Here is a 13,525-nt window from a genome sequence, read left to right as displayed (position 1 = left end):
ACTATCCACACCCTCTCTCCACCCTCCCCCTCCCCTCTCTCCCTCCCCACTCTCCCTCCCCATTCTCCCTCCCCTCTCTCCTCTCTCCCTCTCCCCTCCCCACTCTGCCTCCCCTCCCTCTCTCCCCCCCCTCCCCTCTCTGCCTCCCATACATAAATGAACAGGCAACCATACATAGTATGTGTATGTAGGAAAACTAACAGCTCCAGATAAGCTTAAAATTGGGTCAAAATGTGAAAGGGAAAACTCATAGAGACAATAAATAGCCCTTATTAGCCACATCGCAGCTGGTCAAGCACGAGACAGCTGTTTTCAGCTTATCTGGAATTGGAATTCCACACGAGGTATGGTCATCTTGCACCGTCCGTCCATCTGTCTCCTATTTCGACCTCTCAGGCCAAACCGCTGGGCCGATCTGGCATAAATTTAGCAGCAAGGTTCTGCTTATGACTGGTTACAGGGATTGCAAAGCTAGTTCCGGTCACATGACTTTAAGTAGGTCAAAATGGTGGACTTAGAAAATTCTTTCAAAAATATTCTTCTCCAGACTCACCAGACAGAATGCTACCAAATTTGGGTTGCAACATTAGGCCAGAGTCCAGATCAGCTCCAGATCCAGTAGTCATATTTTTCATTATTTTTTCCATATTCTCACAGTAGAGGTTTGTTGAAAATTTGATGACAAAAGCTCAAAAGCTCAAAAGCTCAAAAACGTTATGGCCTGGACACGCACACAGACACGCACAGGTATTGGTTTAACGGTTATGGTGGCTGGCTTAAGATCTTAAGGTCTTCTGTTTGAGTCCCTGTCATCCTGTTGAAATAACACCAGGTGGGTTGACAGCCTGACATCCTTCTGAGGTCAGCAAAATGAGCAGTGGCTTACTGGTAACAGGGGCACTGCAGCAGCAGCACAGCTGCGCTTCCAGAAAAAAATGATGCAACCAGTAGCCACAGGCTGCATATGAAACAGCAGCAACAACACACACACACACACACACGCAAAACCCCATGTCTCCCACTGCATGAGGGGGGTGGTCGAATAACTTGGCTACAGTTACCACCATGACCATGACTACTACTTATATTTAGTCATTTTCTTCATCTAACGCATTTTCTAGGACTACCATCCACCCAACATTCAAACCATAGCTTATAGAATGAAGTCGGGTCAGTTCTCTTCTGGCAAAAACCCAAAACACATTGCAGGGGTCAAGCAAAGGTCTGTGCTGGAGAATTATAAAGGCTGAATGACATGATCTTGAATTGTGTTGAGTACAATAACCACATCTTACCTCTCACAAAAATTAATTTATACACCCGTGATTCAAGAATATCAAATCTGTCAAAATTTAAGTTTTGTTCCTCAAATTACATTCGATACCTCTTTATTATAGCTTAAGTTTTTATAACCTTTTCATGATTTGCTTGCCAATCTCTGTGGAACCGGTGAAGCCGATCTTGTGGATATCACAATGTTCTGACATATGTTGTCCAACCACGGACCCTGTTAGGATAAATGAAGACAGTAATAGGAGTTGGAGGGGGAGGAGGGGTTGATCAAGTAAATGATAAAATGTTATGTCATCAACTGCATAAGTTAATCGGGTTCACAAGTCTTTGGTACCTATCCCGTTTATAACAGACAAGGTGAAGGCTAAAGTTCTGAGAATATTCAACAGGTGCCTGAGCCTGAGGCACATGGCTTCCTCATCGGCCATAGCAAGCAGTTTGCGTTTGACAACAAAGAGGCTTCTCAACTTTTTGCCCATTTTTTATCAGATACTGTACAACATCCCAAATCCTAACCCTAACCCGAAGCCTGATAAGTCCCATCAACATCCCACGTACGACACACACACACACACACACACACACACACACACACACACACACACACACACACACACACACACACACACACACACACACACACACACACACACACACACACATGAAAGATGAGCATCAGACAAATGTGAGTGCAGCAAACCAGGGATGCTTGGAAGGTGATAACAGGATGTTATATTTGTGTGAACATATGGGAGTATACTTTCCAGGTCCAGGCAAAATATTGATCACTCCTGGTGGAAATCCAACACGGGCAGACAGCTCTGCAAACTTCAAAGCCGAGAGAGGAGTTACCTGCATTCAACAACAATGACATTTGAAATACAATATAATGTAATGCAAATAATCAGACAACGAAAGACGTGCACTGGCAAACTGTACACGTCATATGCTTATCCCAGCACTTCTGCACATTGTAATTTAACAAATGCAATGCTACGGGGAGGGGGGGGGGAGAGAAATCAAAAGAAATTGCGGTAATTCAGTTTCTATCCAAAACAGTAAAATACCACACTCAGTTTTCCATAGTCTAAACAAAGTCAAGCTGGTCCCATCCCTGGGAGAGAAATCCTGTTGGGCCTGGAATTGTATTACTGACTTAATGCAAACATTAGCAGCAACCACCATGGCTCATTCACTTGCAATGATATCTTCACATCACATATTTATAGTACTGCTGGGGGCTGGCAGGATAGCCTAAAGATAAGCACACCTGGCTATGAGATGTCTCGCCTGGGTTTTGAATCTTGGCCCAGCTATGAACTGCCATCCTGGTGTTTTTCAGGTAAGGTGAGGCATCAATGTGTGTGCCGTCCCACAGGTAGACGTTAAACTGGGTGTGCTGTATGTCAGTATTGTGTAAGTTGGTGGATGTTAAAGATCCTTTGCATAGACAATCTATCACCACCACCATGGCCAATTTCCAAACTCCTGTCCTGACTGACTGGTGAGAAGGCAATGGCAAACCACCCACTATAACCATGGCCAAGAAACTGCCTCTGCAGCACCAACATTCTGTAACAAGTATGTTGCATATCAGATCTCAGAGAGTCCTGCTGGGCCAGTTAAACGGGTGTTCCACTAATCTATTCCACGAATAATTTTCAACATTGTTCTCATGTCAGTGTGATACCCATCCACACTGTGATTGAGCTTTCCTGTGACCCTGTGAATGAAATAGCAGTGTGAGTGGCAAGCATGCAAACTCGTGGATGAGGATTGATGCGTTTGGAAGGATACCTGTGCAGGTTTCAGAACCAGTGTGTTTCCAGCAGCAAGGCAAGCAGCACTCTTCCATGCCAGCATCATGAGAGGATAGTTCCAAGGGATTACTATAGCACAAACACTGTGCACACATGTCGAACATAATTGAAATATACAGCCAAGAAAGCTGTATATGTAAAGCTATATAATGGATATGACACAAGCAACCAGAATGTCATGACAACAAATTGCAACATACAAACATACAAACAGATGGCTAAACATACAATACTAGAACGGCACTCAGGAGAGCTAATACCTCCGCCAAGCTGAACAGTTCACTTTTTGTATTCCACTGATATCCGCATTGGGATCCGGCCTCTTCAACAACATCAAATTCATTCGTCCTTGTCACACACCCAACCTATCCACCAAGTTTCGGCCGAATCCGTCCATAACTTGAGATATCTTGCTCAGACAGACGGACAGACAAACAGGGGTGAAAACATAACCTCTGTCTACCTGAGGTGGCGGAGGTAAAAATAAGTTAAAGTGGATGAGCTCACCCGAGTGGCTGTCGACGAGTGAGCGTAAGGTTACGGTTTGGCCTTGCATGGTTGATAGGAATAGTTGAACCCTGTAAAACAAAAACACATGATGGGTATGTCCAGTGACAACATTTATTTCAATAGTTTATACAATTATTTGCTTTGTTTGGCAAATGCACTTATCGAATTGTAAAATCTCATTTCTAAAAGTACAATTTTCTACATATACAAGACATCTACACTGTATAGTAATACGAAATTGCCTCGGCTTTGTCAGTTTGTTAGATAATGAAGATATAACATCGAAGGATGGTCAAAAAGTTTGTCACCTCGTATATCGTGTTTTCCGATTGTGGGTTTTGGACATTTGGCCCATCATGTCTGTGCTATCTGCACACTCGATTAACTTCATCTATCATTACCCTCGCCAAAGGAGAGGGTATTGCATTTGGGCCCGTTTATTTTGTTTGTCTGTCTGTTGGGTCGCCGAAATAGGTGATCCTCATTGTCAGTAATTCTGTCTGTTTGTTTGTTCGTTTGTCATGAGAATAATTGGTAGTAAACGTGGGCGGATTTTGACCAAACTCAGGTGGTCGGTACATCTTATAACATAGTGCTTTGGAAATTGTGATGGTTGCTAGGGACACTTTGGTTCCCGAGCAACAACCGAAAAACCTTCAAAATTGGTTCCGTTCACGCGAAATCAATTCCGAAAGCCATTATCCTACGTCGGGATATGAAATTTGGCACAAATGATCTACAGGTGATGCTCTATCAAATATATTCCGGTTTTTGTGATATATGGAATACTTTACCCGCAGCGCCCCCTACAATTAGGATATGCGTGAAAATTGGCGAAAATTGAAGGCCCCCTAGCGACCAGGTGAGTGCATCGATACAAATGAAACTTTGCAGGTTCATGGTACTCAATGAGTACTACAACTTTTCCTCAGGACATATTGACCGATTTCGCTTAGGTCAGGGGTCAAAGGTCAATTAGTGCAAAAATCGATAATATGCGAGAGCTGGAGGTGCCTTCGTGCCAAATGCTACTCCTCCTAGGGTTATGGTCGGATGGTCATGAAAATTCACACTAATCGTCTGGAATACATTGTGCACAAACAATCGAGCCGGATTTTCGATTTAGATCTTTGTTCATCCACAGCACCCCCTCGAACTTTGGGGATTTCCGATTTCAAACCACATTTTTGGTACTTTTCATTCAAATGGATAACGAGTAGTTATCAGTAGATGGAACTGGATGAGATTTGATATGCGTAATCTTAAGGTGATTCCCTATCCGTTATATGACATCCATTTTGCTCTATATCTTATAGTTTCCATGCTCAGCGACCCATCGCCACCTACCGGCTTGTCTGTATGTTTGTCCGTACAGAACTTTCGTGTTTTTTTCTCTCAATGGATTCAGACAAAATTTTCAACATTGGTCCGTCGACTCATGCAGAATGTTTTAATGATAATTACGAGGTCATAGGTCACGTGGTTTGGCAGCCATGTTGGAAAACGGAAAAACTTTGGACCTCTGTATTTCTGAAACCGCATCAAGGAAAAAAAATGAAACTTGGCACACAGCAAGTACTGCTCATGGGGAATGTGTGATTTGTTATGACGTCATAGGTGCCCTCGTTATGACGTCATGATTGCATATCAAGAACGCCACATCCGATCAGTATGAAAATATTTGAGGGTCATCTAGGGATAAAATGGTCCTCAGAAAAAAAAAAATAATAACGTCATCAGTCATGTGATTTGGCAGCCATGTTATGTTTTTTTTTTTAAACCTTCAAAAATCTTCTCCAGAACGGCTGGGCAAATTGAGGAGAAACTTCACACAAGTGTTCCCCAAGCCATAGTTGCACGACTGTGTTAAGGAATAATTGATAGGTCACATGGCTTGACAGCAATGTTGGATTGAAGAAAATATTAAATAATGTTTTCTCTGGAACCGCTTAATCAATCGATGTGAAACTTTACATTTATGATCTAGTAGAGATGGGGAATACATGTTTTAAATTTTAACTTGCTCGGACACATGGTTTGTCAGCCATATTGTATTTACCCTCAAACCTATAAAAAATACACCACTCAAAAGAAGTCCTGGCGAGGGTCTGCAATCTCTGATTGCTCTTTTTCTTGTCTTACTTGTATTATATACACTGTACTAATCCCATTATGTAAGCTTTACCAACCCCATTCTCACCATTTCTTTCACATAATTTAACATTTCCCTTCACCATTAGCTTGTCTCTTTCTGTGTGTGGTGTATCCCCCCCCCAACTTCGATGACTCCACCGATGAGGCCCTTTCTTTCGACATGGATCCTCTGTTTTCACACTCGCATTTTCTCTTTGTCATCTGCAAGTGCTTCAAATTACATCATCCTGGTTGGCTGGGAGTTAGTCTTCAAACTTCAGTGTGTGGTATTGCCACAAATAACTTATGCAAAACCAATTGCCTTTACTCACGGTCTCCTTTCTTCCTCACATCTCTCCAAATGGCAGTTATTGTTTGTTCTACGAGCAAAGAACTCGTCCTTGGATGGATTCATTATTCCACCTTTACGAGGTCTCTGGCATATTTAGTTCGATTTTTAATACCAGTTTCCACCAGATGGTGCCATACAACACACATTGACATGGAGAAAATTGTCCCCCACGCCATACCACACCCTCCCACCCTGAATCCCTGGGGCTTTTTAAAAAATTTTTAAACCACCTCCATGCCTCTTGTGCACACCCCGAGTACAAGCACTAGTTTTCAACTCTTCCATGCATTCCTAGACTGCTGGATGGAATGTGTGTGTGTGCATTTTTGTGACATCACATGTTTGAACATGCTTTTTGATTTTTAATGAAGTTCTAACATTTACAGAGTACTCGGCATTTTGAAAAAAAATCTAATTTTTTTTCTCATTTTTTTTTGTGGGGGGCCTAAAACACTTCCCTACACCCACTAAGGAATGGGGTCGGGGATCATTTAATATTGCCTTTCACAGAGCTATAAAGGCTTAGGCCCTATACAGCGTTTCAGAAAAAAAATGTTTTTGCCTAAAACACTCCCCAACACTCAATGATGAACCTCTGAAAGCTTGACGAAGATCCGTTTGGCCATCTCTGAGAAAAATGGTGACACACAGACAGACAGACAGCTCTCTCATAGTAAAGATGTGTATGAGTCATGATGTTGTGAAATTATATATTAATCAATGAAATAGTTTTAATTCGATCAATTTTATTGTTTTGATTTGATAAATAGTTTCTTTTTAGTTTTTTTTATACATATACAGTAATTTATACTCTTCTATATTACTGGATACATACACTTTGTATTTGACAAATGCTTCATCACATTTTGGCCAAAGCTAAATGCAAAAAAAAACTATCTTGCAAAACACGAGTAGAGACAATGTTCCAATGCATACTTCGTGCAGAGTTGTAGGGAAGGGGGTCAACATTTCACCCTATTCATGAATATTCTACATCCACAAGTGAATTAAGATAAGACAATTGTATTTATTGCACCTCCTCTCAACAACAAACTATGAAATGTCTCAACTCAATCTTCCTATTCTATCCATCAGGGCCATTTTTGGTGCAAAGCATTGGTGCTGCCGAAAGCCCTTGTCACACCTTGACGATTTCACCAGCATATGGCAACGTATCAAAATTTATCTAAAACGCTGGCATACGCTGAACTATTTTTTTCAGTTTTGGGCGTATAATAGTGTATTCATAACGAGTTGGACGTATGCATAACGCATTAGTAACGTACACAGAACGTTTTGATAACATAGATAACCTATACCAATGAATGCATAGCGTGTTGTCAGCATTCACAACTTATGCCCAATGATAGTCTAACTTATGCATAGCGCGGCAGCGTATCGCCGACGATCACGTGGCGTAGCCTATTAAAAGGCTGCCGCTTGACGATTCAAATCGTAACCGCACTTGACATCGAAGTGTCAACATCACCGTCACGCCGAAGAAAACTTCGAAGAACTTCTCGTTACGGGGTTCCACCATGAGCTGGTCATACATGCCAAACTGCCGTCGCCTCCCGATCCATGGTCTCACCCAGTTCCTTCTCCTCCGTTCACCTCTTCTTCTCCTGGCTCTATTGGCATGCAACTGGTACAGTGTCAAATCGATGAGGTCATGTTGATGTTGGAGGACAGCTAGTAGGTATTCTCGTCTCAGCGTTGCCGGATCCTCCATCTCTCGGATGACATGGACCATCTGCTCACCATGGAGTCTGGAACACTGACGGGTTCCTCCTGTGAACCCCATTTTTATATACCAATTCCCCTAAACGCTGCCAATACACCATTATACGGTAGCTGTAAGTTAGAAACATGTTCAGTAAGTTCTGTGGTCATCCGGAAGACGTAAAATACGTCTACATACATCAATATGCGTTGGAGATGCATTACACATAGGTTCAAAGCACGTTACTCATAGGTTAGAAATAAGTTTTGGGTAAGCTAAACATTACCTCGACATTTTTCGACTTATGAGTAACTTACAAGTAACATGTGTCGATGTGTGTCAATGATCACATAACGTGCATACAACTTATGACCAGCGTATGCGGAACGTGTGAGTCATACGCCGAGCACGTCGACAAATTTTGTGCATGCACAAAATTTGTTGATGAGCTCGGCGTACTACAACGTATGCCAGCGTGCTCTTAACGTATACAAAACTTACCCATAACGTATTCGACGTGTGCCAGCGTATTCGCCAAATTTTTCATACGTCGGCATTCGCTGGCTAAAACGTCAAGGTGTGACAGTGGCTTAAGCATTCTCCTTGGCTATTGCGTACAATCCTGGACGGGTCGCCACTCTGACACAGGATACCATAAAGCTGGCATTCATTTTTCCGACCTCAGAAGGATGACAGGCAAAGTCAACCCCACCTGATATTAATTCAACAGCTGAGTGGGATTTGAACTCAGGATCCTAGGATCCTAAGCCCACCACCTTAATCATTAAGCCAACACCAGGCTTCATATTCCTATTGAAAGGCAGATTTTAGCCACAATCCAAATAAATGTTTAAGAAAACTTGTATTAGGGCCTTCATTATCTTGCAAACAGAACACTCTCTTCCTGAGCAGCAAGCACTAGGACGTTAACTGAGTAGCATAGCAGAAAGCAGAACAGAATTTAAAAGGCTTACAGATTTGATTGATGGCATCCAATAAATAGGTTGTCGTTCACCCTCGTGATTGCTCATAGGCTGTACTGTGTTAGCCAGGTTTTTTTTTTACTCAGAAACCACAGGTACATATCCCACCCCAGCAAGGCAAATTTAAGTGATAGAGTTTCTAGAACAGAAAAAGAATCTTGAAATTCATCAAACGATAAACAATTTAAATTTCAATCATAAGAGAAAAATATTTCACATAACGCTATTTAATACTGCAGTTAAATTTAATCTGCATTGTTGTGCATGAGGGATGGGTTCTTTGCAGCATTTAAGGGACAATCAGAAACATTTACGATTTTATGTACAGTCTTGCAACATGTATAAGCCATTTAGTGTTATGTCATTTGTAGGGGTTAAGTGGCTGTGTTATTGGTAGCATAAAAGGGTTAAGTTGCTGGAATAGTGGGGCAACTTAGCATAACAATTGTGCATTTTGTGAGGAAAGCACCAAATTTGGCACACAAGTAGACACAAGTAGACAGGGTATATATAGTCCGTCCAAACGTAGAAGTTTGGACGGACTATATATATACCCTGCCCAATGCATCACCAGGCTTAACTCCAGGTAAGGTCAGGTATGGGAACATGCGACAAAGCAGCGCATTGCTGTGTCCACTTTCCACCGGGACTCCAGGAACTTCCGTCTGGCCATCCCCCAGGCAGATGCCTGGCGCATCCCTATCTCCTTGAGATGCTGATCAACCTGCTGCAACCACGAGGCACGTGGTCGGCCCACTGGCCTCCTCCACTCATGAGACTCCCTCACTGAGAGAATCTGGTGAGCAGGATCAGCGTTAGGAAAACGAGCCACATGTCCATCCAGCCACAACTGACGCTCACGGACTATGCAGGTAACTCTGTTACCTGCATAGTTACTTAGGCTACTAGTGTGCCAAATTTGGTGCTTTCCTCACAAAATGCACAATTGTTATGCTATATTTAGCCAAGTTGCCCCACTAGAAGGCTGGGCAAGCTGTGAAGCTGTGGTGTGTCCACCCAATCACACTCAATCGACATATGGGAGTGTGTGTATTTTGCGGTTCCGCTCCCCCACCTTTTCATATACAGGACAATTAATTTCGTCCTTCCAACCCATGCATCTCTGGAATGCTTGAGAGCCTTCTATAAGCAGAGGCAGATTCAATATTTTTGGGGCCCTGGGCACAAAAAATATTCCAGGCCAAAACGCCCCCAAAAAAGAGAATTCCATGTTATTTTTCCCAAAAAGGCCCCAAAAAGGGGGCTCCATGTTATTTTCGCACTCAATTAGCCTACAGTTTGTTGGTATGGACTCGACTGAAAAAAATCTGGAGGAATTCCCATGTTTCATTGCCTTTGTCTCCCCCTTGGAAAAAAAAATGCCATGTTAAGGTGTTCCATTGTAAATCAGCTTGCTAATCACTTGCCAAGCCAGCCATTCTTTAACCGTTTCATTGGAGTGCATAAGCTACTTGGTGAGTGCTCTACCAGCTGATTGGTAATGGAACACACCTCTGTACTTGCAGTTCAGTTGCCAAGTTTTTATTTTCTTATTTTTTGTACACATAGACTAGGCTTGTGGAATAGCTAAAAAATTCTTACAGAGCGCTCTCCAAGTGGCTTAAGCATTCCAACAAAACCGTTGATAAGGAACAGCTGGATTAGCAAGTTGATTGGTAATTGAACCACACCTCAGCACATGTGCGAGACCGAGGACCCTTTTCTGTTTCTGCCATTTGTGAAACGAAAAAAGTTAATTTCAGGAGATTTTCACCATTTTCCCCCATTGTTTAGCTTTTTTCTCTTTTCAGCACCACTGGGGTAACTTTGTTTCATCGACAGGAAAAGCTGCTCTGATTTTTAAACACTACAATGTTCCACTGTGCGCACGGGTTAGTCCATTCACTAATGAGGGATTGCTTTGTGATCATACAATAAATTGTAATGTGGACTTGTTCAACAATGTCGATGTGTATTAACATGAGGAATTATACAAATTGTTTCATTTGTGTACATTAAACAATTATTATTCCACTTGCTTTCTCGACTAACCTCACCTCACCCCCTAATTTTGTAATACTGTAGTCCTGTCGAGTTACACATCAGAAAAAAAACATTTTTTTAATTGATTCATTACATGACATTGCTTTCTTTCCTTGAGATGGAGCAGTCCCTTTGCACTGTCTTTATCACCACTCACGAGGTGATGTGTTTTGTTGGCAAAGTGAGACCCCACCCTCGAGGCCCCCGTCTCGAAAGATTTTAACCATGATCGGTCGTGTGGGGCCCCATGCCCTGGGCACGGGCCCTGCGTGCTCGTGCATTAATCCGCTACCGTCTATGAGGGCAGGATTTCACAGACCCCAACCTGCTTCATGTACTACCTCGCTCGATCCCCCCACCTCATGCCTCTCTGGAACTTTTTGAGGCCCTTCTGACAACAGGAGCTCACAGCTTAGTGTTGCCTTGATGGTATTGTGGTGGTTCTTCGTTGGGGTACTGGCAGAAATACAACTGCTGATTTTGAGCACAAATACAAGAGCTCAAGTAGTGTGGTCATTTTTGGTCATTGTTTAAGGAGCTTGGCATCAGGAGATAATATTTTTAAATATTAATAACAAAGTATATGTTTTGCTCCAGCAAAGCTTTAATGCATGTAGCATCAGCTTCTCCTTGCCACCCATGGTGGTTAGCATACTTCAATCAAAGCCCTCTTGATTTCAACCATTGTTCTACCCGTCCACCGACAATATCGACACTCGCCTTCGCCAGCAAGACTCGTTCTCCATTCATTATATAACAAAGTATAGATTTGACCTTTTGCCTTCTCCAGATAATAAGAATCCCAATAACTACAAAAAATCCTCAAAAATTATTGTTGTTTAATATATCTTTTGCTCCTATCAAAAACAATGAAAAACGAGGAGAAATTTTACACTTTTGTGGTGCGTAGTTCTGCAAATGGAAACCTACATTAGTAAAGCTTTTCACATTATTTTGGAGTGTCTCAGTCGAATCTGTAGGAGAATTCACCAAAAATAGAGATGAACCGAGTGAAAAAAATAATAAAAAACACGCCTGAACCTGAGCTTTTTATGTCATTGTAGCTTCTGCCATTGGAGCAGGTTGTTGTCAAAATATTTTAAACAACCTTGCATTCAATCCCACTACCTTAATAATATTCCATCCAACCTCAATTTGGAAAATTTTCAAATAAATATATTGATCCTAATCCATCAACAGAGAAGAGAAATTGTCGTGACATAACCAGGAACAAAAAGGAAATATGTGTAGAATCAAACCTGTATTTTGTCACACCAACCAGCAAAGTACCGGAAGGTCTGCACTGCCATGCCGACATGAGTCTTCAGAGCCAGGGTGTACACAGCACCAGAGTCCAATGCCTCAATGGTGGCCAACTCCTCTTGAAGTTTTTCCATGAGATCAGCCAGCCTAAAAAACAGGTCGAGTCACAATTATCATGTTCAAAAACATTTCATCATATGATGACTTCATTTGGAAGAGTCATTGTTAATTACCCTCGCTGAAGGATTCGGAGAGGGTGTTGAATTTGGGTCCGTTTTTCTGTCTGTCTGTCTGTCTGTCTGTCTGTACAGAACTTTTGTGTTTTTCTCTGCAACTGCTTGTCAGATTCAGATGAAATTTTCATCAGTGGTGCAACTACACATGCAGAATGGTTTAATGATAATTATGATGTCATAGGTCACGTGGTGTGGCCGCCGTATTGGGAAAACGGAAAAACTTTGGACCTCTGTATCTCTGAAACCACACCAAGGAAAAAATGGAAACTTGGCAAATTGCAAGTACTCCTCATGCTGAATGAGTGTGTTTGTTATGACATCATAGGTTCCCTCGTTATGATGTCATAATTGCATATGTGAAACGCTACATCCGATCAGTATGAAAAATTTTGAAGGTCATCTCGGGATAAAATGGTCCACAGAAAAATAATGGCGTCATCAGTCATGTGATTCGGCAGCCATATTGTTTTTTTGTTTTTTTTAACCTTCAAAAATGTTCTTCTCTGAAGTGGCTGAACAGATCGAGGTGAAACTTTACATGTATGACTGCCTGTCCATGAGGAACAAAAGGTTCACACATATGATGTCATTGGTCACATGGTTTGGTAGCCATATTGGATTTACCCTAAAACCTACAAAAAAAACACTACTCCAAAGAAATCCTGGTGAGAATTTGCAATCTCTGATTGCTCTTTTTTTGTTTTTGTTGTTATTATCCTCACTGAAGGAGAGGGTATTGCACTTGGGTCCATTTGTTTGTTTGTTTGTCCGCACAGAACTTTAGTGTTTTTCTCCGCAACTGCTTGTCGGATTGAGATGTTTTCAGCATTGGAGCGACTACTCATGTAGAATGTTTTAATGATACGTATGATGTCATAGGTCATGACGTGTGGCAGCCATGTTGGAAAAATGGAAAAACTTTGGACCTCTGTATCTCTGAAACCACTCCATGGAAAAAAATTGAAACTTGGCACATGGCAAGTACTCTTTATAGGGAATAAGCGCGATTTATTTTTAATTTATGACATCATTGGTGCCTTTGTTATGAGGTCAAAATTACATATGTAGGACGCTACATCTGATCAGTATGAAAAGTTTTGAGGGTCATCTAGGGATAAAATGGTGCACACTGAACAGAAAAATTTGATGACATCATCAGTCACATAATT

The 13,525-nt window shown here is 41.8% G+C and overlaps 1 protein-coding gene across 5 annotated transcripts in view; it reads right to left on the bottom strand.

Annotated features, from left to right (window-relative positions):
• Window positions 1-13,525, bottom strand: part of LOC147018598 (mitochondrial 10-formyltetrahydrofolate dehydrogenase-like) — a 168,521-nt gene that overhangs the window by 44,608 nt on the left and 110,388 nt on the right. For all 5 annotated transcript variants that reach the window (XM_085898421.1, XM_085898423.1, XM_085898422.1 and 2 more), the window contains 5 exons: window positions 12,117-12,267; window positions 3,621-3,691; window positions 3,091-3,196; window positions 2,059-2,145; window positions 1,414-1,508 (listed from right to left, as the gene is read on the bottom strand). In XM_085898421.1, coding sequence (XP_085754547.1) covers window positions 1,414-1,508; window positions 2,059-2,145; window positions 3,091-3,196; window positions 3,621-3,691; window positions 12,117-12,267 — 510 coding nt within the window. The remainder of the gene's footprint in view (window positions 1-1,413; window positions 1,509-2,058; window positions 2,146-3,090; window positions 3,197-3,620; window positions 3,692-12,116; window positions 12,268-13,525) is intronic.

The sequence above is a fragment of the Eptatretus burgeri genome, chromosome 10, assembly GCF_056783735.1.
Source record: "Eptatretus burgeri isolate ZD-2024b chromosome 10, Ebu_testis_v1, whole genome shotgun sequence".
NCBI lineage: Eukaryota > Metazoa > Chordata > Myxini > Myxiniformes > Myxinidae > Eptatretus > Eptatretus burgeri.
This window is presented reverse-complemented; position numbering and strand designations above follow the sequence as displayed.